The 26,171-nt window shown below is 45.6% G+C and overlaps 1 protein-coding gene across 3 annotated transcripts in view; it reads right to left on the bottom strand.

Annotated features, from left to right (window-relative positions):
- Nucleotides 1-26,171, bottom strand: part of LAMB2 (laminin subunit beta 2) — a 53,841-nt gene that overhangs the window by 20,083 nt on the left and 7,587 nt on the right. For all 3 annotated transcript variants that reach the window (XM_063291451.1, XM_063291453.1, XM_063291452.1), the window contains 17 exons: nucleotides 21,609-21,682; nucleotides 19,658-19,846; nucleotides 19,507-19,570; nucleotides 17,943-18,145; nucleotides 16,813-16,933; nucleotides 15,572-15,760; nucleotides 12,963-13,142; nucleotides 12,477-12,589; nucleotides 12,312-12,391; nucleotides 11,444-11,579; nucleotides 9,937-10,095; nucleotides 8,019-8,146; nucleotides 6,434-6,554; nucleotides 6,111-6,303; nucleotides 4,703-4,846; nucleotides 2,640-2,871; nucleotides 61-224 (listed from right to left, as the gene is read on the bottom strand). In XM_063291451.1, coding sequence (XP_063147521.1) covers nucleotides 61-224; nucleotides 2,640-2,871; nucleotides 4,703-4,846; nucleotides 6,111-6,303; nucleotides 6,434-6,554; nucleotides 8,019-8,146; nucleotides 9,937-10,095; nucleotides 11,444-11,579; nucleotides 12,312-12,391; nucleotides 12,477-12,589; nucleotides 12,963-13,142; nucleotides 15,572-15,760; nucleotides 16,813-16,933; nucleotides 17,943-18,145; nucleotides 19,507-19,570; nucleotides 19,658-19,846; nucleotides 21,609-21,682 — 2,490 coding nt within the window. The remainder of the gene's footprint in view (nucleotides 1-60; nucleotides 225-2,639; nucleotides 2,872-4,702; nucleotides 4,847-6,110; nucleotides 6,304-6,433; nucleotides 6,555-8,018; nucleotides 8,147-9,936; nucleotides 10,096-11,443; nucleotides 11,580-12,311; nucleotides 12,392-12,476; nucleotides 12,590-12,962; nucleotides 13,143-15,571; nucleotides 15,761-16,812; nucleotides 16,934-17,942; nucleotides 18,146-19,506; nucleotides 19,571-19,657; nucleotides 19,847-21,608; nucleotides 21,683-26,171) is intronic.

Raw genomic sequence — 26,171 nt, 5'->3', positions numbered from 1 at the left:
CCAATCTTCAGTCCACAAGGCGACTGAGGACCTCCCCTCGTGCCCCAAAGCTGGACTTGCCTGTATAACCTTCGAGGCAGCTGCACATTACAGTTCCCGAGGGGCTGTCTGGGCGGCAAGTGACTGCAAAATGGCGGCCAGAGCCAGGAGCCTCAGGGCAGGGGCAAGGGCGGCATTGGCCCCCCAAGGACAGTGCTGGGTTCCCATGGTATCCGGCCATGCATCTGCACAGGAAGGAAGAGGAGGTTTTAGGAGCACATTACGGTACACATGTCTGCACAATATAATGGGGACTGAGTTATTTATTCCCTACATCTGGTATTGTATTAGCAGCAGCAGCACCTGGTATTTAGCAGAAAATGAAAGTGCCTGAGAAAGCTGGGGGATCTGATTTTTGAACCAAGTTTCTGATCCTGATGGCTGCAGAAGACAAATTGCAAAAGACTTCAGAAAACTCAAGCGGCAAGGGTTTTTGGTATCTTGCTTCTCAAATCCCTAAACAAACCCCTTCCAATATCCCCCTGCTTCAATTTCATCCCAGATCATTTCATTGTTTTACGTATAATTTTGTTCTCTACTCAGCTGGAGGTCCTTCTTTAGTGCTTTTAACCCAAAGTGAATCACATTTTCTCTGCCTCTTTTAATCTTATCCCTTTCCTTACTCTCTTTGCATCTTTTTTCTTTATATACATTATACACAATCTTTCTTTCTCTCATCTTCATTTTTTTTTGCAGCAGTCATTCTCTTATCTGTATTGTTGCTCATCCACATCTTCTTTCACTTCATCATTCCACCAAGCATCCTTTTCAGCTTCCCATTCCAGGTAGTCCTTACATACTGGCTGTCTCATTTAGTGACCATTTGAAGTTACAACAATATTAAAAAACAGCTTGATTTTCTACTTAGCAACCACTGCACTTAGTGATGGAATTGCCAGTCCCAATTGTGGTTGCTAAGCGAGAACTGTCTGTACAGTAACACCACACACTTTTGTGGCACTCAGCAACATAATTTTTTTCACTTATCTGCATTTTTCATTCAACCTGTTGGGGTTTGATCTCTCTTCTACTACATCTTCATCCATGATTTCTACTTCCGGTTTGGTTTTTTTTTACTTCTTTCCTCTTCTTCCATATCCATTTGTTCCCAAGATCCAGGGTTAACACTACCAAATAACGCTTTTACTCAGCAGTATCTACTCTCGTTTTATCTCTACCACATGAGAAGCAATGTGCTGTTGTACTTAAGTGTCTAATTAGGACCGAGGAGGAGGGATTATTGTATATGCTGCTTTCACCTCTTAGAGGAAAATCAGCTCAATTTGAACAGAGCTTGAGTTCTGGTGCTTTTATAGATGTGTCCATGTAATTTTTTTGGCCTTCTCCTAGAATGTTTTTTCAACTTCTCAGATTAGGCTTCAGCGATAATATTCTCTGGAGGTCTCTCATCCAACTACTAATGAGGCCCAACCTTGCTTAGCTTCCAAGCCTGGTAGAGCAGCTGGCTGAGACCTCCTAGAGAAATGGCAAGATCGTGGTGAATCATCTACACTATACATATTTGTGCATATGTTGCTATTTTTCATAAATACATTCTTTTATCATCTTTAGTGAACAACTTAAATGCAATTAAGCACTTTGAAGCATGAATGGTGGAGGAATATAAAAATTTTGAGGAGGCAGAAGAGTGAGAAAGAGTTACAAATAAAGGGACTATGTTGAAAAGTGGGGCTGGCTGGAAAGCTGAAAATCACAATTGATACAAAGACTTTAGGCTACCAAGAAAGAGATAGAAGGAATGCTGATAATGGCATATGATCAATAAGCTAAGGAATTTGCTAAAAGTTACAAAAGAACGGTAGCTGGATATTGTAGGAGGAGCGCCGTGTGAGTCTATGGTGGCCAAAAATCAGGAATAGTCTGGTAGCACCTTTTCAGATTATCACATTTGATTAAAAAGAATAAACTTTGAATAAAATATGTTTGCTGAATAGGTGCTTCCAGAATAGCTGCATATGTCTCAAGAGATATAAGTTGATCAACAATTAAGTTGCAGATGTATCACCAAATCTTGACCTCTGAAGAAATCCATCATACCTTGAAAAAAAGACCGTGTCTGTTGTATGAATGAGTGTGTATGAATACCAGTAGCAGCACTATTAATAAATAAGGATGTCTAAAATGTCTAACCATTGAATCTTTGCATTGTTCTCAGAGCTGGGTTGTTCAATATCCCTCTCTAATGATCCTGCAGTGCAAGACCTATCACTATGGTTTATATTCGGAGATAAGGGCAGTGAAATGGAATTGTGTGTCAACTCTGTGCATAACAATTCTGGGTCTGAGAGAACATCAGTCTAATCAATGATGTTATGCTGTTTTTGCTTTCTACTGTCATTCTGGTTTTGCAGTAGGCATATTAAACTTGCTTTTAATTGTACCATAAACTTCCCTGGGAAATTATTTGAATTGGAAACAAAAACATAATACATCTGTATAAACCTCGGTACATTAACATGTTCTTTATACTCAAGGTTGCTGTTAGGCATGATCTTGAAACCCATGCAGGGGATCATGGATGGACTCATGCCTATCAGCTGGTGGCCAGCTCCCAGCATAGCCCAGCCCTCTCCCCTTACCTCTCACACCGATCTCCTTCCGTGTGGCCCCGGCAATGCAAACAGCTGCCTGTCCGCTGATCACATTCCTCTGAGCGGCCATTACACTGGCACGGACGGCAGTTTGGGAAGCCCCAGTGGCCAGGCTGGCAATGATCGCAGCGAAGCCCAAAGACACTTGGCCGGCAAGGACACTGCCCACTGAAGTTGTCACAGAAGCTACTCAAGGACCCGTGGCTGCTGCACTGGCATGCTGGAGGGGGAAAGAAAAATCATGTTTCCGAGGGCAGGCCCATGACAGTTTCCTGCTTGGGGTGAAGGAAGGCAGAACATACTCCTTGCTCCATAAACTAAAACAGATGGAATTAGAAGTGAATCATAATTTGATGTTGATTACAGAAAATCACCTTCACTCTACTGGAGAGCAGCTGAAGGATATGTGTATCAACTCCCAGCTCAGTTTTCCCACCGACACTGCTGCTCCTCTTTCATTTGCTGCTTGAGGCACCTCTGTTGAGAATGAGAAACCCACCTTGTGCATTCCTCAGCTTAACATTACGCACTGATATTGGTATCTTCTGAAGGAGAGACAGTTTGGTGTAGTGATGAATGCATCAGGCTAGAAACCGGGAGACCGTGAGTTCTAGTCCGGCCTTAGGCACAAAGCCAGCTGGGTGACCTTGGGCCAGTCACTCCCTCTGAGCCCTAGGAAGGAGGCAATGGCAAACCACTTCTGAAATCTCGCCAAGAAAACTGCAGGGACTTGTTCCAGGCAGTCACCAGGAGTCAACAATGACTCGAGGGCACACACATACACAAATCTGCTGAAAGCATTTTGCAGAGAAAAGAAAGAAAAGAAACAAGAGGGCAACAGAAAGAGCAGAATTAGTGGCTTGACCCATTTGTAGCTCTGCTCATGCCCACGGCTTACTTCAACCCTCCTCATCACTGATGTGCAATAAAGCTCCCAGCATTACTCCTGTGACAACGTGGTCCTTGATGGATAAATGGTTGCCTACCATCAGCCTGATAGTAAGACTATTCCGACATCTCCTCCCAATCATGCCCTATGAAGGACTAATGCCTCAAGCTTGATCAGATGCATCTACACAGTTCATGCACCCGTGTTCATGGTCTGTGCCAAAGAATTCTGTTTCTACTCTCATTCGGCTACATATACCACAAAATGGAAAGACTGCATAACTTTAACCATCTCCTGAGCACGATGGTTGATATTTTGAGAGAAACATTCAGCTTTTTTTTTTCCTGAGCTAAAACTACCCAAGTGTGGAAGCGGTTCGCCATTGCCTTCATACGGTTTGACTTCCCCATCTACCCTACAACCTGGTATTCCCTGGTGATTTACCATCAAAGTCCTATCCAGGCCAGGCCTCACCTGGACACTAAAGCTCACCCAGGTCCTACCACCTGCTGAAACAGGATATATACCCAATGAATAAACTAAATAGAGTTGGACAACCCATATTACATTTATGACTGTAAGCTGTGCAGAGTCACTTGTCGAGATGGGTGGCTATAGAAAATAAATAAGTAAGTAAGTAAGTAAGTAAGTAAGAACCTACTTAACCATGGAGCTACTAGCCATCTTTTGGCAAGTCACTATCTCTCAGTCAGACAATCCAACATGGAGGAAATGGAGGCAGATCTTGTGAAAATATAATAACCAATAAATAAACAAAAAATAACAGCAGTGATTCTGGGATACAGCACAACCTATAGATTAAAGTATCCATTCATACATGAAGAAGGGCTGAGCCCTTGTCCTGAAGTTTCCATAGAGGACAACTTCCCACTAAAGACATTTTCAAAAATAGAGAAGCAGTCAGGAGGGTGAGCTTCATCCTGTCCTTGCAAGCTACTTCTCCACTCCAACATGCCCCTCCTAAATAATTTCCATCACCTCTAGTGGTATTTCCAAAGAATCTTCAGGCAGCAAGAGCAACCAGCTCAGATCAACCTTTCTGCCTATCCATTAGTTGCCTTCATTAGCAGCATCTGAATTGGGCTGGGCTGGCAGGGACTGGTCTATACTTTAAGGAGAAAGGAACTTGAGTTTCACTCACGTTTGCAGCCACCAGGTCCGAAGCCAAAGGCGCCAGGGGTACAGCGTTCACAGCGACGGCCCATGACGTGAGGCTTGCACTGACACTGTCCGCCATCTGGGTTGCACTCGAGGCTCAGAGAGCCCTGGAGGTCACACTGGCAGGCTGGTGACGGAGAGAGAACAAGTGGCAGAGAAAAAGGGTGGTGCAAGCTCTTTGTGATGAGCTCATCAGTTCCTCCTTCCCACTTGCACAGAAATGGACCTGAGACCCATGTGAGAAAGTGTGTCCCCTCTCCACCGTATCATGGGGAAAATTTGGAAGCTTTGCCCTGTCTGTGCTTGCAGGCTACCGTGATTGTGCAAGGACAGCGAGGGCTCTTCCCCAGGGCTCAGTTAGACCACTCGCTCCCTGGCTGTGAGTCAACAGAAAACTAAACTGGCATAGCTTATATCCCATTACCAATCCCAACTGCCTCTTTTCTGGCTTGAGAGTGTCCTGATTTCCTGTGCAGGAAAGGCTGCCTTCCCCCACCCCCCCTTCTCAACATTGCCAGCTGGCAAGAAAAGTATCTCCCAATCATAGGACTGCTCTGATCGGCAATGGATCTGCAGATGGCTCGGCCTGAGGATTTAGGCATCTGTCAGAATTTTCTACCTGCTTTCAATTCCTGCCTCTCCCAGCTGGAAGGTCACCCGCCAGGCTGGGAGAGGTAGCAGGTGAATCGAAGAGAAGGCTCTTTGCATGCCAGGTCTATGAACTGATCTCTGCCTTGGACCAATACCCAGAACAACAGCTGTCAGGGTGTTGGGACTGCATAAGCCAGATGTGGTGCAACTCCACAGTTCCTGTTTGCTGTGGTTCAGGCTGATTTTGAACACCGTTTGAGCCCTTGAACTCTTCCAGGCTTTAGTGCTCTTCTGGAAAAGTTACAGACCTGCGTCCAAAACCAGCCCGAACAGTAGCTGACATGCCTTGGGAGTGCACCTGAGATCCAGCTTGCCCTCTCCCATTTCACCATACGGCCATCCCTTCACCACTGATCAGCTGCTTTTCAGATTGCAACCACAGTAAAACTGCTGCAGCTTATTGGCTGCTGAAGAGGAAAACTCTAACCCTGGAATAGTTAGAACACTAGCTCTGGAATTAAGGATAGCTTAAAGCTGTCTGGAGTATGGGTGGGTGAAAGCAATGTCATGGAGACCTAACAGATAAAAGTGGTTACCAGGACACATTCATACCATGCTAAGATGCACCTGGGGGAGGTCCAGAGTCTCCAGGAGCCACCTCTCCCATCCCATCAGGAACTCATGGTTTCACTTTGAACCTTCCCTGTGTTCCCCGCAGTGAATGGAAAGGCCTGCCTAGTAATGATGTCTCTGGGTAGAGCCCATGGGTTGCAGTTGTATCTGGGCAGTTTAACACTCACGGAGTGCCCCCTGGTGAATGATGGCTGACATGCTGGTGAGCAAGTTGGCACAAGACTCCGGGGTGGGCACCTTAATCACAGGGCGAGCCTGCTGGGCACAGCGGTAGCGCTCAAAGGTCTCTTTGCGAGCAATAGAGGCGGCATCCCCAGCAATGAACATCTCCAAGGAGGAGTAGCGTGGCACCAGGACCAACTTCCAAGGAAGAGAAATGAGGAGGAGGGAGGGAGGGAGAAAAGAGGATATTGTTGGGTATTTACAACCGGTTTCTCCAGCCATGGTTCTCCCTGCTGCATGTGCCAGGGTGACCAGTCTCAGTACTTACAGAGTCCAAGAGTATCGCAGCGCCTTGCAAATGCTCACGCCCTCCATAATGGGTAAACTCCACCCTAATGGTGTACCTGATTCCTTGCTCTAGGCAGACTGGCTGTGGCAGCACAATGTACCTGTGGAATGGAAATGCCAGTTCACTTCAGAGAGGTTTCTAGCACCTACCTCATGTATCCCCCGTAGCATCTTTCTGAATAGAGGTGGTCCTCAGTTAACGCCCACTTGTTCAGCGACCATTCGAACTTATGATGGTGCTGAACAAGTGGTACTTACGACCGGTCTTCAAAGTTCCAGCTCTCACAGTGCCCTTATGGTTACATGAACATGATCGAGGCACTTGGCAACTGGCCCTCATTTCCAACTGTCGCAGTGTCCCATGGTCATGTGATCGTGATTTCCGACATTCCCTGCCAGCTTCCCACAAGCAAAGTCAATGGGGAAACCGGCAGGAAGTTGGAAGTCAAGGGCCTCACTTAACAATCCATGGTGATTTGGTTAATGATGGTAACTGGGGGCTGCCGGAACTGCCTTCATTAAGTGGCATGGTCATCCGATGTCGCGCTTTATGACTGTGTTGCTTAGCGACAGAAATTCCAGTCCCAATTACCATCATTAATGGTATTTACATATACCAAATTTGCAGAAGAAGGCTTTCTTGCAGCCTGTACTATTGAGACAACTGACTGGCACGTTCAAGGAATCCCTGCCTCCTGCTATTGGTGGGAAGAGCAGCAAAAGAAGGCAATGCTACCCCCTGTTCATCACGTAATTCAGGCTTTTGTGAATTCCACATGCTTATTACTTTACTACATACACAAAAATAATGCTATATATATTTTTAAAGGTTCTACTTATCATGGTTACAGAGAGAAGTTTGTCTGGAGAATGTCATTAAATAAGACCATGGTTTCCAGGAAAAATTGGCTAAGGCTTGATTACTTGCTGCCCACTTAACACCTAATCCTTACCTTCTTTTTTCCAGTAGATTTCTTGTACCTTATTAAACAAATAATTAAACATGCTTGTTTCTTATGCTTTAAGAACATCAGTTATAGAAGCAGAATAAATTATGACAAGGGAAAATCATGCAAACACACTGAAGTTACTCAATTTGTTCTGGCACAGTTCTTTAGTGTCCGGGCCATCTTTTTAAGAAAACAAAAAATTGCATGCTATTTTGAAGTTTAAGAATCTGTTAATCATGCAATCCCTTCTTCTTTAAAGTTGTTCTTTATTGGACCCTGAGAATTTAAAATATGCACATCCCAGCCTCCTCAACTTATTTATTTATTGAAACAATGTATATAGCCACCCTTCTCACTAAGGTGACTGGCAGCAGACAGAATAAAAACCAAAAAACAATGACCCCTATAGTTAAAAGCAAGCCTGGACAGCCTTAGATCAAGCAGGGTAGAGAACTGAGTGGACTTGATCCTGCCTATATACTGTATGCCTCAAAATCCACCCCTGTTAATAGTTCCCTTTTTCAACAATAAAGATACCACTATTTTTCAGTTTGAACTACACTTTCCCAGCAATAAAGTCAAGATATCTCTTATTTTCAGTTTTTCAACACTTACCGGGATGTGGGTAGCAGAGCTGTAGACATCAAGTCATCGGCAGGGATGATGTTTCCACATGGACTACTGGTGGGGACAGGCCCGGGACGCACCACAGACACCTTCACTTCTTCCCATTTTCCTGGAAACTGAAAGGGGAAGAGAATAAATGGCATTGCCCATGGGGTAACATGGCTGGATGGGCAGAATCAGGAAAACCATATAGCTGTTCAGTCGAGAATAAGAGACAACTATTAAGGTCAAGATACCTCAGACTTATATATTTTATTATTGTTGGCCACCCAGAGTCACTGGTTTGAGATGGGCAGCTATAAAAATAAAATAATAACATCACAAAATAAAATAAAATAAAATATAAAAATTAATGAAAAGATTGTGTGTCCCATATTTTGGGGGCCTGAATGGATTCAAGGCAAAAGGCATGAGAGCATGAAGAAGTTTAAAGCAGGGTCGGGCAAAGCAGGATTTTAAAAGGCAACACTAGCAAAGGAAACTGATTTTCCCTTTTAGCTTTTCCCAGAGAAATCAGACCAGGGTTTCCCAACCAGCATTCTGTGGAACCTTAGGGTTCCGTGAGAGGTCACCAGGGGTTCCCTGGGAGATCACAATTTCTTTAAAAAATTATTTCAAATTCAGGCAACTTCACATTAAAGATGTAAGTTTCATTCTTTAGTTTAGTTTAAGAACACTGTTAATGCATATATAGAGGCCTACCCATGAAACGAATATAATAATTTTGTAACTTCCGGCCTATATTTGAGCCTGAATGTGCAGGGGTTCCCTGAGGCCTGAAAAATATTTCAAGGGTTCCTCTAGGGTCAAAAGGTCGAGAAAAGCTGAATTAGACCAACACAACGTCTTCCGCGGGCAGATCTGCAGAAATCTTTCCAAGCCCTGTATTGCTAAAAAAAAGAGAGATGGTTGAATTCCTTGCTTAGAGATGGTAGAAATAAATTGGGAGATGAAACCTATAAGGGTTACTGAGGATCTGCTAGCCAAAGCTGACATATTACAGGCAATTGAGGATACAGGTTCTGGAATCAGCCCCTCCCTGACATGACATGAATTATTAGAGTGTTGTTTTGGGGACTGCCAATTTTTTTTTAAACAGGCCCCATTCTTTTGCCTTTAACAGAAATCTTCCAGGCAGCAGACACATTGTTTCCTGGCATGGAGACCAAGTGTGTAATGGGCTCCAGATGCTTCATTTTTATATAGCAGGTTGATGTTAAAGTAGTTTGGGAAGGAGTAGTTTGGGAAGTTTATTTATTTATATATCTATCAAATTTGTCACCACCCATCTCCTCCTACCAGAGGGATTGGTGGGAGTTTAGGTTTTATAGCATGTAAAGTTTAGGTTTTATAGCATGTAGAGAAGGTAAAATAATGCAGTAGAGCAGTGTTTCTCAACCCTGGCAACTTTAAGATGTGATGTATGGACTTCAACTCACAGCATACTGGCTGGGGAATTCTGGGAGTTGAAGTCCACACATCTTAAAGCTCCCAAGGTTGAAAAACACTGCAGTAGAAGTACCAAAATTCATGAGTACTCCAGATGGAACTTGGCAGCAAACCAAAACAACAGTGCAAATTATTTTTAAAACTTCACAATCTTGAAGCTGAAACTCGCCATTTTAAATACTGACAATGAAAATTTGGGGAATGTTTAAAGTGGACAATATTTCTTGCAGAATCATAATTGTCACCAACATGGTTTTATTGTGCTGACCTGCTTATTTTATAAATTCCTAACCACTTTATTTAAAGGTTTGACTCCTGATGGGCATACCGTAAATTTTAAACTGGAATGTGAAGGGTGCAATTAAAAACATGTTGTGTTCTCAAAGGATGTATTTCAGTGGCAAAAAAGCAGCAGCAGAGCAAGAGGTACTAGGATGGAAAGTCAACAGAGTCATACCTGAGGTTCGTAGCGCAGCAGGATATCATATTCCATGGAAAATGGCACATTGTTGATATGGAATTCCACCACACTGCCCTCCAGCACCCGAGCAAACCCAAGCCCAGTCCATGTGACTGGACGGCCAGGGAGGTGCGCTCGCTGTACCACTTCAGCTCCCTGCCAACAGAAGGACTGGTAAGCCTCAGGAAGCCAGTCTTTAATGTTATCAATGTTATCAATTCAGAATTATTTAACTGAATCAGAGAACTTCCCTTATTAATAGCTTTACATACACTACAGGTAGTCCCTGCTTAACAACCATTTGTTTATGATGGTTCAAACTTACGATGGTGCTGAAAAAACCAACTTACAACGGACCTCACACTTATGACTGTCGCAGCATTCCCACGGTCATGTGATCACCATTTTTGACCTTCCTGGCTGGCTTCTGGCAAGCAAATCAATGGGGAACCACGTGATTTGCTTAACAACCATGTAGTTCACTTAATGCCTGAGTGATTTGCTTAACAAAAAAAAGTTGTGAAATCAGGTCAGATTTGCTTAATGACCACTATGCTTAGCAACCAAAATTCTGGTCCCAATTGTGGTCATTAACTGAGGACTACTTGTACATACATACATGTGTAATTTTTCAGCCCTGAAAGTGTCCCCAAAGAAGCTCATAATAAAATAGGAAAGGAACCATAATTAAGTAACAGGAAATGCAAACTAGAATTAGCTGCAACATGGCAAAGAGATCTGTGTGCTGCATCTCAGGGCTTGTGGGTGGTCTTCAGTGGACCTTCATAAGCTTTCAGTAAAGGCTGGGAGTGGCTGATACCTGGCTGCTGAAGCACACAGGGCAGCCCTGGTGTGTAGAAGCAACACGCCTTTGAGAAGATGACAGATTCCACTAGACCTTTGCTACACCAACAGAAGCAGACCCCCTGCATCTAAGGAGATCTGATCATTCATGATAAACCATCAAAGAACAGGTAAAGAACACAAGTTCTTGCCAAGCAGCCAGAGTTAGCCACGTCTTAGCTTGTATTGTACCTAAATGGGAATGCATGCTATCCTGAAGTCGAAAAACAAAAAGCCTGGATATAAACTCAGTACATACAAATATTAAGCTGACTCACAACTTAAGACCTTAGGACTTTTCTCCACTACCAATGGACGGCATCTTCCAGAATCATACAGTCACTGTTGTGCTAAATAACAGTAGTAAGGAGAGGCTTTAAATCACTTCAGCAACGGCTGGGTGATGTCCTGAAGATACCAGGAATCACTAGTGAACAGAACTTCAGTGAAAATCTACTTTGGGAAACTGAGTCTGCATTTGCTCTGCCTGTTGCAAAGCCAGTCACGTACACGCGTTAAGGCAGGGTTTCTCAGCCTTGGCAGCTGAGTGGGCTTCAGCTCCCGGAATTCCCCAGCCAGCCAGCCATGCTATGCTTCAAGCTTCAAGCTGCCAACTCCCAGAATTCCCCAGCCAGCTCGGCGATTCCTGGCCATTCCTCACCTGGTGGAGGCGGGCTCCTTCCGCCTCATATGTGTAGTGATCCAACACCACGCGATAGTAGCCAGTCTGAACTTGATTACACTGCCGGCTTACCATGTGGCTGCGGCAGCGACACTGTCCCGTCTCTGCAGCACATCTGTAAAAAGAAAAAGGACCAGATTCAAAACAGGCAAACGGTTCTCTCAAGTGAGAACATCTTCTCAGGGGATAAAATTGGCTCTGGTCTGCTGAAGCCTTACTAATGCTAAGTAGGTTCAGGCTTGGTCAGTGTTTGTATGGGAGACCTGAGAATCTGTCTCCAGTGCAGACATTTCTTTTTGAATTATATGGAAGAAAGATGGGGCGAATAAGAAGGAGGTAGAGTTCTCTCTCTCTTTTGCCTCTCCTCCCACAGTAATCTGATTCTTTGCCACCTCCAGTACAGGTAGTCCTCACTTAATGACCGTTTGCTTAGTGATGGTTCAGACTTACGACAGTGCTGAAAAAAACGACTTACAACCGGTGCTCACACTTATGACCGTCACAGCATCCCCGCGGTCACATGACCATGATTTGGGTGCTTGGCAGCTGGTTCACATTTATGGCCATTGCAGCATCCCATGACACATGATCGCCATTTTCAACCTTCCTGGATGGCTTCTGGCAAGCAAAGTCAATGGGGAACCGCATGATTTGCTTAATGACTGCTTCGCTTAGCAACCAAAATTCTGGTCTCAATGGTGGTCGTTAAGCAAGGACTACCTGTAACGTTGTATTTCAATTCCCATCCATTCCATCTGGTCCTTCTTATCCTGGATATTACTACACCAATTTATCTCTCATCAGCTTCTCCATCTTTGCACACAGACTTGTAGCCAGAGTTCCTTACTGGTTGTCGTAGGCACCCCCTACATCGCAATCACAAGGACGGCAGCCATACAGATCGGGGCTCAAAGCCCAGTGTTCAGGCTGGAAAGCAACATAATATTTGTTAGCCCAGGAGACATAATGCAAAGATGAGGGGCACAAGGAGGACTTACTGCCTCGCACTTACCAGGCACTGATTACAGCTGCGCCCGGTAACCAAGCGTTTGCAGAAGCAGTCCCCCGTGATGGCATCGCACTGGGCCCCCTCCTGCACTGTGCCTTGGGGGTTGCACTGGCAGCCTGTTAAGTTAAACACAGCAAATTCACCCATCTCAGGAATTTCCCAGTTTACCTACCCTTAATGATGTATTTCCCCTTTGAAAAATCATTCCCAGCTTTTAGAGAAAAACTACTGGAGTCATCAAGCATTTATCTTCTTCGGTTTGGCTTTGAGAGACAAGCTGAAGTTTAACCAGTGAGCTTTATGGCTGAGTCAGGGTTTGAGCCTCAACTATATCCTTCGTTTTGTTCCTTACGCCACACTGGCTAAAGAAGAAGTTTCGCTGCCTTGAGAAAACCCATTCCGTGAGACCACCCAGCACTAGAGTCGCTGGGGGCTCCCTAGAAGAACCGCCTGTGCCCAGGGAAACCCACCAAGGAGAAGGGTACCTACGCTGGCAGCCTTGTGGGTTTTCCGCACTCAGTCCGAAGAAGCCAGACTTGCATTTGTCACAGCGTGCCCCCTCCACGCGCCCCTTGCACCGACACTGTCCGGCAATCAGACCCAGCGTTGGATCATCATGTGTGTCACACACGCCACCATCTAATGTCCCATCAGGGTCACAGTCACAAGCTACAGGGCAGAGAAAAAAGGAGCTGTCATCAAGGGAGTACTTGGAAGGAATGCCACAATTCAGAATCTAAAGGAAGACTAGCAGGGAACACTTAACACGAAACTATTTTTACATCCAGCCTAAAAAGAAAAAAAAATTCCTACCATTTTCTGGTAGATTATTACTGGTTAATAATGCTAGCCACCCAGAGTCACTAGTGTGAGATGGGTGGCAATATAAATTGAATAAATAAATAAATAACTGTTGCTAATGGAAGAGATGTGATACTAGTCTATCTTTCCTCCTTCATGCCTGAATGAAAACACTGCCCTTTAATTTCCTGAGATTTTGCTGAACCACATGCTAAACCGGTGTTTCTCAACCTTGGCAACTTTAAGATGTGTGGACTTCAACTCCCAGAATTCCCTGCAGCGACATGCTGGCTGTGGGGAATTCTGGGAGTTGAAGTCCACACAACTTAAAGTTGCCAAGGCTGAAAAACACTGTGCTGAACTCTCCGCTCTGCCAGCTCAGCAGTGAAGAGATAGGCAGCTAACCTGAGACAGGTGTAGAGAATAAAACTCAGTGAATGCACAGTCAAAATGCTGGTTCCAAAGCCTCTAGTCTAACTTCTGCAGATCCTCAATGCTTTGTGCTGCTGTTGATCAGCAGGGCTCTGTCTGTTCGTCCAGGGAAACATTCCAACCTCCCATTACAAGCATCGCACTAGCAGCAAGGGGCACCAATACACTTTGTGGACCTGAGATGGAGAACAAAACCAGCCATTCCCAAGGAGGAGAGTCAGTATTTTTGTCTTGTTCAAATGCACTAGGCCAAGGTACTCCTCAATCCTCAGAAACACCACTGAAATCAGGCAGTCAGTTATTGAACAATCAAGGCAGAATTTCCCACTGACTTTTGTTACGTGACAGGATGGAAGCCTTGTGGAACAAACCCAACACTAGTGCTGGGTGCAGATGGCTTTTCCAAATTCTCCACCATTTCGGGGGAGAAGTAAAGCAGGAGGATGGCTTCGCTTTCTCCAACGGAAGGAAAAATTCTCCCAGTTTCCCAAGGGCAGGAGTCTTTCTCAGCAGCGACCGAAGTTCTGCTCCTCAAAAGCCCCACGGGAGGCGTTCCCCACGTCCTCCTCAGGGATTTTACTGAAGAAGCCAGAAGGCTGCTGACGCTAGGAAGACGACTGAGTAAAAAGGGGACAATTGTGCATATCCCCTTTGCTACTTTGCAACTAGGTAAGTGCCAAATGCTACACTCCCTTAAGAACTATTTCTCCAACTTCTCCTTTTTGAAAGACGTTCAAAAGCAAATTCTTTTACCAAACTGAACGAAAGCTGCTAGGAAAACTCACAGTTACGCACACCCCGGTCACCTCCAGCGCGGAGAACTGTAATGCGCCCTACAGGGGGCTGCCCTTGAAGAGCATCTGGAAGCTTCAGCTGGTGCAGGGTGTGGCTGGGCAGACAGTTAAATGTGCCTGCAGGATCGCACACATTACGCCTCTGCTCTGCCAGCTGCACCGGCCTCCAGTCAGCTTCTGGACGCAATTGAAGGTGCTGGTTTTGACCTCCAAAGCCCTACATGGCACGGGGCCAGGTTACTTGAGGGACCGCCTCTTCCCGATTACATCTGCCTGTCCCACCTGCTCCAGCAGGAGGGGTATACTGTGGGTCCTGTCAGCTAAGGAATTTCATGTGGCGGGACCCAGAAGATGTGCCTTTTCTGCTGTGGCTCCTGCTAATCCTTGTTAGCCTTCTGGAAGGCCCTCAAAACGTGGTTTTTCCAGCAGCCTTGGGGATCCTATGGACAGCCTGCGAGGTGGTTGTATGACATTAGGTGACTGTTATTCTCCCACAATCTTGGCTTTTTCATGTTTTATTTTGATTTATGTTTAGTGTTTTAAGATTGGCTATGTCGTTTTACTTGTGGCTGTGTTTGTACACCACCCAGGGTCACATCATGCGAGATGGACGGCCGCATTAATTTGCCAAATAAACAAATAAATAAATAAAAAACAGGTGGGGAAATTTCTCTACCCAAAACAACTCAACACTTCCAAAGGACTTCTTTTAAAAATGCTCCACGAAACAAAAGCTCCCACAGAAGTCCCGGCCCCGCTCATTCTCATGTCACTTTGTCACCACCCTATCTGCTCTGGCCCCTAAATCCCCCATCTCCACGGTCCAAATTAGGATGTGACATTTCATGCGACTCTCAATCTTTAGGGAGTAATTTTCAGCAGAGGTTCAACGGGCATATAGGACCTGGAAATATCAGGGGCTAGTCGCCTACACACTCTCACCCCCCAACTCTCGTTTCCCAGCGCGGCAGAGTGCTGCTTGTCCTCAGGGGAATCCCCCTGTTCCTGCAGACCCTCAGATCCTGAGTCCATTTCCTTCTGCCCACAGCCCCATGAACAGTACCCCCTCACCTCGGCACATGCCAGGGTCACGGATGTCCTTGGTGGGATCCTTATAGTAGAACGGCTTGCAGATCTGGCAGTGGCGGCCCATGGTGTTGTGCTGGCACTCATCACAGACGCCGCCACTGGAGTTGCCCGTGGCCAGGTACACGGCCATGTCGAAGTGGCACCGGTGGGAGTGTTCGTTGCAGTTGCACACTGAGGAGAGTGAGAGCGCAAAAGTACTTCACCCCAGACTCCATCAGCCAATAGCACTTCCCACTCTCCAAACGTAGCAGAAACGACACCCAAGAGAGCATACGGATGCATCCTCTGCATTACCTGGCTAAAGGTAGAGGCTGTCCCTTAACCTTGCTTGCTTCCTTGCGGTGATGAAGAAGCTGACCCCAGCCAGCAGTCTGTGCTTACAAGACTGAGCACGGCTGCTGAGATCTGTCCTAAACCCCTGAGATATCCCACCTCTGGACACTTTCACACGTAAGGATTTCCTGCACATAATTTGTTTCCTGGCGTATGTTTGTATGTCAAAGATCCTGTAGGATCTGCTTTACCACTCCCCTCTGGAAGCTGCTACCACGTAAGAATTCATCCAATGTTCATACTTGAAATATAAATCTTTCTGTGTGTACAAAATATTACACATAGTCCTCGTTTAGCGACCACAGTTGGGACCGGCAACTCGATCGTTAAGCGAAGTGGTTGCTAAGTGAAACTACAACAGTGTTTATGATCTTACTTCAGCTTTCCTTTGCTTTACAGATCTGTGAAGGTCATAAATACAAGAATTGGTCACAAAGTTACTTTTTCATCACCATCGTAACTGCAAATGGTCACTAAACGAGGACTAGCTGTATGTTGAACAATTGACAGGTTGTTTCTGTTTTGCTGCCCCCTAATTAATATGTGCTTGTTTCAAAGCCCACAGGGAAGAAACCTGTGGTCTTCCAGATGTTGCTAAACCTCAACTCCCAGCATTCCTCACTATAGTCCATGCTCACTGTGTTTGCTGGGAGTGACTGTGTCCAGTAACACCTGGAGGGCCTCAGGCTACCAGATCCCTCAGGTGAAGGGAGACTTCTACGTGGTAAATGTCTCATAATGAGAAATGGTAGAGTATGTATCTTTACCAGCAACAACCCCTCTACTAGGGCTCCTCAAAATAAAAGTTTTGAGAGGGCATGTGCCATTTCTGACCCCACAGCCTTCCCACATGTGTCTTTAGAGGCACCACTGTTTTCATACATACTCACTCTTGCAGGCATTTGTGCGGCGTCCCTCAGCTGGGCGCCAGGGCAGCTCATGATAAAAGTCATTGCATAGCTCACAGTTCAGCCCTTTGGTGTTGTGCTTGCAGACACAACGGCCATGTACCTGTGGGCAGATGAACAAAGGTGGCAGCGCAAACCTCGACAGCAGGAGACAGACCCTCCACCAGCAGGGACAAGGGTCACACGGTCTATTCTGTAGGTTTGGGGCATTTCGTTTCCAGCACGAATTGTGGCATCCTATGAAAAGGCTTTTGAAAAAGAATGATGCTGGCCCTTAAGATAAAATGGAAAACCTCAAAAGACAAAAGAGTACAGCCCTCTGGTCTGGAAGGAAAAGCTCATACGTTTTGTACCTGATGTACAGAGGTAGCCAACTCCGAGTATTTTTTTCAGCCTGCTTAGTTTATTTATCTCTTGCCTTTCTTCCATCCCAGAAAATGTGCATGAACTGCAACCTCTACTGATTCAGCAACAGGCAGACTGGGGCAGCCAATGCTTTTCTACTGGGGACTATATTTCATTTTTAAAATAGTTTTTACTGGCCTCCACGGGGAATAGCATTCACACTGGTGGCAGCCCAAAGGGGAGGGGATGACAGTTTGGACCTTTGTTTTTCCATTTGGGGAGGGGGAATGGGATCTGAAGTGAGATAGCTACAGTAAGCCCTGCAGAAGCTTCACACTTTTTGTGGAGTAAGTGTTGTTGTTACTGTTGTTAAGAAGGATCATATATATTACTGATAGCACGATATGAGAGTGGAGGCCTTTTCTCAGAGGAAAAAAAAGGTAGATGGGGGACCTGTGGGCTACATGTTGCTCACCCTAATGTAGATGCATTGATGTATAGTTCTTGAAGAGACCAAGAGATCCAGCTGGCTCATCTGGAAACATCTTGTCCAAACTAAGCGTTTCTTTGTTGGACATAGCAGGAGTACCGCTTTTTTGGCAAGAACAGCTTCTAGTTTTGCGTTAACGGAAGAACTGGTTGAATATTCCCCTGATGTGTAGCTTTTTAAGGCAAAGCCAGATCTATAAGGATGGGCACATCCAACGATGGGGGCGAGGAGGGCACGGTGTTTTCTGTGCCCACATGCTTGTATCAGGAAGCCTTACCATGCCTTCGATAGCAGCAGGACGGCCAGTGAGAGGGGCACATTCTGAGGCATGCCCGTAGCAGAAGCAGTTGCCCCGCAACACCATCTCATACACCGCATAGTAGTACTTCTCCTTGATTTCCCGACGTAAATCCAGGAGGTTATCTCCCAGAGTGTGCAGCTTAGTCAAGTTCATCCTCAGGTTGGTGACTTTCAGGAGATCTGGGCATTGAAATCAAAAGATGTGGGAAGATCATAAGGTTGTGGTGAGAAAGCAAGGAGCTTGACCATTTTAGACTGGCTGACTTCTACAAAGTACCAGCTAGAATCAGAAAAATGTATGCCATACTAGGGAGGAGGGAAGGCAAGGGACAGTGAATTCCCAGACAGATCCTCTAGAGTAATTGCTAGAGCAAAAATACACCAAGAGCCAAAATTAAGTAGCCTGAAATAGGACAAAAGACAAGGCCAGCTGCAGACTGCAGTGGGATCACAGTGAATTACCAAGTTAGCTACGGAGATAAATCTCATTCTCTCTCTCTCTCTGGGCATATATGTGTATGTGTATGTGCCACATACATTGGTTTGGGATATATTCCCTTTGGGAAGAGATTCTTGTGGTGATAGCATGTTGACTCAGTACCTTGGGCCTAGTGGGAAATGTCATTTCATAACCCCCTTCCCTGCCAATTCAAGAAATCCCTTAATACTTCACCCATGATAAATGGATATTCAGTTTCTGCTTAAAATACTCAGTGGAGCATTCTGGATATGGGATTGCATGCCTTTGGAAACCATTCTCATCAACAAGCTGACATTTAAAAACTGAGAATATACAAATGGTCTCCTCCCAAACAGATGACTTCCAAGTATATTCTTATCACAATTGCCATACTGGCTGAGAATTTTAGAATTTGTAGCCTTGACACACCTGGATGGCATCAAAAGAGCAAAAGCTTTATTTAGTTGCATGTAAAATGGTGAGGTCCATTCCTTAATGCTCCAGTGTTCCCTGGAACATTCCATTTTTATCCCCAGAACATGCTAGTCTAGCTGTTTGGGTTTTTCCTGAAATAAATTTGGAGCAGGAAAGAGTTTGCAATATTTTGGACATGGTCCAGTTCCAAAACTCTCAAAGGGAGACGGGATACAGGACTCACAACCATTCATTTAGCAACCGTTCAGAGTTACGATGGCGCTGAAAAAAGTGACTTACGACTGGTCCTTGCACTTACAACTGTTGAGGCATCCCCGCAATCACGTGATCAAAATTCAGGGACTTGGCAACCGGCATATATTTATGATGGTTACAGTGTCCTGGGGTCATGCGATCGCTATTTGCAACCTTCCCAGACAGCTTCCGACAAGCAAAATCAATGGGGAACCGCATGATTCACTTAACGACTGTCGCAAAAGAGTCGTAAAATTGGGTATGGTCACATGACGCCTCGCTTAACAACCACACCCCTTAACAATGCATTTTCTGGTCCCTATTGTGATTGTAAGTCATTCAATGGCTAGCCTTTCTGCAACCCAAACCAACCCTCTACTCTTTTCAGCCCAGGATCCATAAAGAAACTCACTCTGAATTTTTGGACTGTAGGGGTCATGGATTGGGATAGCTGGATCCAGCACTCTGTAGATTACCTAAAGCAAAGAGGAAAGATGTAACACAGAGAAGACAAGGAACCCTAACTGAGTGCTACAGCTTTGAGTCCTGGGGGTCGCACTCACCTCCCCTTCCGTCGACGGTTCAATTTCCGAGTATCGTGACTCACAGATAACATCGTCCACTCGTCTCAAGGGTCCGGCGGAGGCAGCGGGGAAGGATGCTGCACAGTCATAGGCAAAGTAGCGGTACGCCTGCCAGGTGCGGCCAAAGTCTGCTGAGCGCTCCACCAGCATAGCTGCAGGCCGGAAGGTCTGTGGGGGTAGAAACGATTGGGCCCAGAACAGTCACCCCACAAGTCAGGTCAAAGTGGACTGGAGATCTACAAGCATCGCTTTGTGTGTGTACAGGTCATCATGTGAAGTGTTTTTATTTTCCTCAGCTTTTACTTTTTATTATAATTCTGTATGCTTTGTATTTGAAATTACAGTACTGTTATTCTTATTAGTAGTAGCAGTATCATCATAATCATTACTATCATCCTTGTTAATTGTCTAGGTTGTAACTTGCCTAAGAGTTCAGATGGATTGAGGTAGCATATACATTTCATGAATAAATAAAATAATGAGATGTGATAATGGTAAAGGAATAAATAAACATGGGTGAACCTGGCACTACACTCACATATTTTGGGTAAAGGCCTGTCAGCCCTTCAAGGTAAGTCAGGTCAAGAAACAGGCTTCCCAAAACATTCTACAGCTCGACTTTACTGATACAGGCTATAATAGCCATAAGAGCCAGTCTGATGTAGTGGTTAAGGCACCAGGCTAGAAACCGGGAGACTGGGAGTTCTAGTCCCACCTTAGGCCCAAAGCCAGCTGGGTGACTGTGGGCCAGTCACTCTCTCTTAACCCTAAGAAGAAGGCAACGGCAAGCCACTTCTGAAATTTTGCCAAGAAAACTGCAGGGACTTGTCAAGGTGGGGCAATTTTAAGTTTCTCATACTTTCTGTTTGCCTGGGCTGCTTTACTAATGGTTGCCATATATTTTCTCCAAAGTAATCTCTATATTCCTCTACATAGCTTTAGATGTCTATGTTATGGGTATCATAACATAGTCCTTGATTTAACGGACCTCAATTTATGAACTTCATATTTAATGGACAAATTGTGCTGAACAGGGCTGTGCTATACTGGGATGCTGGCAGTGGAGGTTGCTTGAGAGGAGGGAGGGGAGTGAAGGGAATTTAACAGACAGTCATCTTTAGTGGATATCCCATCCCCTCAATAATCCATCAAATCAAGTGCTAACTATATACAGGTAGTCCTCACTTAATGACCATTTGTTTAGTGATGGTTCAGACTTACAACAGTGCTGAAAAAAACAACTTATAACTGGTGCTCACACTTATGACCATCACAGCATCCCTGCAGTCACGTAATCACTGTTTGGGCACTTGGCAACCGGTTTGCATTTATGACCGTTGCAGCACTCCGTGGTCATATGATCACCATTTTCAACCTTCCCGGCCAGCTTCTGGCAAGCAAAATCAACAGGGAACTGCGTGATTTGCTTAATGACCACACAGTTCACTTAATGACTGCCACAAAAAAAAATTAAAATTGGGTTGATTTGCTTAATGACTGCTTCACTTAGCAATCAAAATTCCAGTCTCAATTGTGGTCGTTAACTGAGAACTACCTGTATGCTAACCTAATAGATGAAACAGGTTTAATTTGGTCTTTTACAATATAGTTTTATAAGGCTTTTTCCTATCTTTCTTAAGTAGAAACTCACTGAAGAATCATTTGCAGACAATGGCTCATTCTATAAAATGGAATTTTTATCTTATAGGAAACTGCATACAAAAGTGTTGCCTTTAGATACTGCAGACATGAAAGTCTACATGGAAATGTGCATCTATTCTGTATGTTACTAATAAATCCTCCCCTGTGAAGAACTACATAAGGCGACAAAGGCTCCCCAAACAGAAACTCATTCATGCTTCTCAGTGAAGACAAGCACTGTAGAACCCTCTTTTGGAGAAGAAGCCATCTTCTGCCAAATGCAACATACCTTGAAAGTCATGATTAAATGCGTGAAGTGGAATTCAGCCTCTAAGTCCAGGCGGATACTGACCTGCTCCACTCCTAGAGGAATAAAGAGATTGGTGGTGGTGGTGGGCCCCAGAAAAATAGCAGGGCAATGGCTTCTGATCTGATTTTGGAAGGGATCCAGGACTCCTGAGAAGCTTATTGCGATTCTCATTATAGAAAATCAATAATGGTGAGGGCCCAATTTCCTGAAAGACAGCTGGCCCACTACTGCAGTTCTTCCCAGCCAAACTATGTTGGGTATCTTCTAGGAGCCATGGAGAAATCCAAGATACAGAGCAAATGCCTCCCCCGTCCCCGAAATATATGCAACATGCAGGGATACCTAGGCTGCAGCAGTTGCCAAAATCCCATCACCATGGCTGACATACTATGAATATCTTGTACGCCATACAGTTGGTAAGGAAGGAATTCCTGAATTTAGGCAATCTAGTAAGACTCTGCCATTGGGTGAGACAGAGTTGAGCTACAAAGAAATGAACCCATCCACATTCCTGCTTTCATGATGCAGAGTGCAACTCCAGATAATATTACTGTATAGATAATTATATTGGATTATTTTGTGTATGAATTTATATAACTGAGTTTGCTAGCTTCCTTGGGGGTGTGGTTCAAAACCAAAACATAAATACCGAGCATTAGTGTCTTAAATTACTGATATACATGCAGTATGTTCATAATGCTTATTTGCAAACTAACAAAAAGTTAGTTCTATTTCACTTTCCCCAGAACTGTGCAATCCTTTTCTTAAATAGCTCCCCCAATCCAAGCTGCCTTCTCTTACCTCCTTTTTAGGAACAACATAAAAACCTCTTTTTGAACGTTCTGAAGATATATATAAAATGTAGTGGTCCACATTGCACAAAACACTGTATCGGGTGGATAAAATATTGCCGTGGTGTAAATATTCTAAGCAAATTGTTGTTTTGTCTTCTTTTTGGCTGCAAATCGCCTGTCTGTTGTTTTTTTAAGTCTGGAAAAAAAAGATCCACCCCGTCTACCCCTCAGGAGTAATCTGGAACAAAGCATGACAGCAATTCCAGATGAGTCTACGCAGAAGGAGCATCAGAGAACCTTGTGGAAAGAAGAGGAGACCTGATTGAGATTTGAGCTGTGCGCTGTGTGGGTGTTCCTGGATCCAGACAGAGACAGTCTGGCTGCCAGAGGCCGCTTATTGGCACTGAGTTCCTCTGAGTAGCTGGTTCTTCCTACATGAGCCCCCACCCCCACCTGGCAAAAAGCAGAGGATGAAAGGACTTGCGTGGATATGATTCAGCATTTCCCCTGCGTGGGAGAAGACAGCAAGCAGTGGACTCTGGGGAAGCCCTCTGCCCTGTTGCTGTCTCAGCAGTGACATGTTCTGAACAAAGAGCATGCAGATCCAGGGCACACTAAGGGGAGGCTGGCTTGCTTCAGGGAAACATGGAGCAGCACAGCAAGGAAGAATGTGCCCATGCATATCTCGGAGTTCTGCTGGTAGACAGCTTATGACACCCTTGAGAGGGTACATCAGCAGGGCTGCAACTAGGGTCTGTGTCACCCGGGGCAAACATGGATTCCGCGCCCATTTTGCCCCCCCCCCGCACTCATTTTGGCCCCCCACCAGCGCTCCTTTTGGTGCCCCACCAGCACGGTGCCCAGGGCACGTGCCCTGGTTGCCCCCCCCCCCAGTTGCGGCCCTGTACATCAGGCACAAGGGGAGACAATCAGCTTCAGCTCTCATTTGGTGACCAGTCGCAGAGGATTGTGTTCTAAAGCCTCTGATGGGCCACTTAGCGGCTGTGTAGCCTTTGAGTGCTTTCCGATGTTCTCCTTGCTATCTTTAAAAAGGCTTCAGCCCACCTTTTTTGGACAGGCTTTTGATTTATTCCTGATTACTCATGATTTTGATCTTTAGTTGTGGGTTTCATTTCATAGGTTTATTGTAACCTGCCAAAATACTGTAGTATTCAGCAATAAATCTAACAGTGAAATAAATCTAAAGTCTAATAAATAAAGAGATCAATATTCTGCAATCCTCCGGCCTCACTGACGACATTTAATTGGAGGAGGCAGATGTTGTTTCACATCATGATAGCTTTCCCATGTTTTTTTTACAATTTCTTCCACCTTTTTTCTTTCCACAAAAAAAAAGTATTGAGGAAGACATTGCACAGTATCTTTTGATTAGTAGCAATCCACATAATCTCCTTGCCCTGCTGTAAGGGTGACGTGCTAAACATTCCTTAAGCTCATCCACATGGCATCACTTGTATCTCAGTGTGGCTGAGATAGCCTGAGAACAGTTATGATGCTCTGCTCTGGAGGTAAGCATTTATTTATTTGTTTACAGGACTTATATGGACACCTATCTCATACAATGACTCTAGGCAGCTCCCAATAATCCATAAAACTTAGTTAAAAGCATACCCTTCCCCCCAGGCACCAGACCAAACATCCCCACAGCTCAGCCTCCCCTCCGAGCCCAATGCTTGGGGGAAGAGCCAGGTCTTCACAGCCCTCCGGAAGGCTAAAAGGGTAGGGATCTCTCTGATCTCTGGTGGGAGGCTGTGCCAGAGGACTGGGGTGGCCACGGAGAAGCATGCCTCTGAGGTCCCATCAGATGGCAACGTTTGAGGGAGGGGACCTGCAGCGCACCCACCCTGTCTAACCTAGCAGGACAGGCAGATACCCTCAGGGAGAGGCGGTCCCACAAGTAACCTGGCCCTGTGCCACGTAGGGCTTTAAAGGTGATAACCAGCATCTTGACTTTGCACCTGGAAAGCAACTGGAAGCCAGCGCAGCTCACACAACAGTGGTGTTACTCAAGTGGACCGCAGAGCACCCAAAGCTGCACATGCCACTGCATTCTGGACCAGTTGCAGCTTCTGAATGGTCTTCAAGGGCAGCCCCATGTAAAGCACATTGCAGTAATCCAAACAGGAGGTGACTAAGGCATGGGCGACTGTGAGCAAGGCCTCCCGACCCAGGAATGGGCACAACTGCGCACAAGACGGATTTGTGCAAAGTTTCCCCTGGCTATGGCTGCCACCTGCTCTTCCAGTAGGAGCCGTGAGCCCAAGAGGACCCCCAAATTGTGCGCCAGATCTGTAAGGGGGAGCTTTACCCTGTCCAGAGTCAGAGATGTCAACTCTCCTGACCCTGGGGGGCCAAAAACCCACAATCACTCTGTCTTGCTAGGGTTGAGCCACAGCCAGTTTCTCCCCATCCAGGCCCTGAGCCAGCACCTGAACAACATCACTTGCCCGGCATGGGGTAGAGATGAATAGTTGGGGATCATCAGGATACCAGTGATGCTGAACCCCATGCCAGCGGATGACCTCTCCCAGCGGCTTCATATAGATGTTAAATGGGAGGGGAGGGAGACCCGAGCCCTGAGGCACCCCACATAACAGGGGCCTAGGGCTGGACCTCCCCTTCCCCACCAGCACTGACTGGTACTGGCCACGGAGAAAGGAGGAGAACCACTGCAAAACAGCCCCCCCACTCCCAGTCCTGGAGCCGGTCCAGCAAGATAGCCTGGTTGATGGTATCAGAAGGCGCTGAGAGATCGAGAAGGGCCAGCGTGGACACACCACCCCATCCCGGGTCCTCGAAAGGTCATCCCCAAGTGCGACCAATGCTGTCTTGGTACTACAGCACACCCTGAATCCTGACTGAAACGGGTCCAGATAATCCAGGTAATTTTCCCTAACATCCTACCCCAAGATCTTAGAGTTGTAGTAAAAACAGCAGTACACTAAGCCTGTAATCTGTCTGGCTTTGCTGTGACCAGGAATGGCCAAACATCTTTTTTTTTTCCTGCCAAGTGCTTCATCCCCTCAGGGGCAGTCTTTGGAGGTGGGTATGCCAGATGGTGATGGGTTGGGCCAAACACGTTGTGAGTAAGGATAGAGGTAAAAGGTAAACCTTTTTTTTTTCTTTCCGACACCTGCTTTTTTTTCTGTCTTTTCCAGAAATCCTTTTCTTTCTCTGCTCACCTTCATGTACAGGTAGTCCTTGAATTACGACCATTTGTTTAGCAACCATTCAAAGTTACGATGGCACTAAAAAAAGTTATTTACAACCAGTCCTCGCACTTATGACCGTCCCTGCAATCACGTGATTAGAATTTGGGTGCTTGGCAACCAGCATATATTTACAATGGTTGCAGCATCCTGGGGTCATGTGATTGCCATATGCAACCTTCCCAGCCAGCTTCCAACAAGTGAAGTCAATGGGGGAAGCTGGATTCACTTAATGACCACATGATTCACTTACTGATCACAGTGATTTGCTTAACCACCATGGCAAAAAGGTCGTAAAATTGGGCACCATTCACTTAACAACTGCCTCACTTAGTGACAGAAGTTCCAGTCCCAATTGTGGTCATGAATCAAAGGCTACCTGTAATAGCTTACAGGGAAAAATAAGGTCAGAGGTTTGAATTGCTCGCTGGCAAGGGGTTTTTAACATTGGGCTAAGGGCCACTGGTGGCCAGTCTCCACTAGGTACCACTTCCCCCTGCCCACCACATATCCCACTG

Source organism: Candoia aspera, chromosome 2 (assembly GCF_035149785.1).
Source record: "Candoia aspera isolate rCanAsp1 chromosome 2, rCanAsp1.hap2, whole genome shotgun sequence".
NCBI lineage: Eukaryota > Metazoa > Chordata > Lepidosauria > Squamata > Boidae > Candoia > Candoia aspera.
The sequence above is the reverse complement of the archived record's forward strand: the minus strand, read 5'-3'. Positions and strand labels throughout refer to the sequence as shown.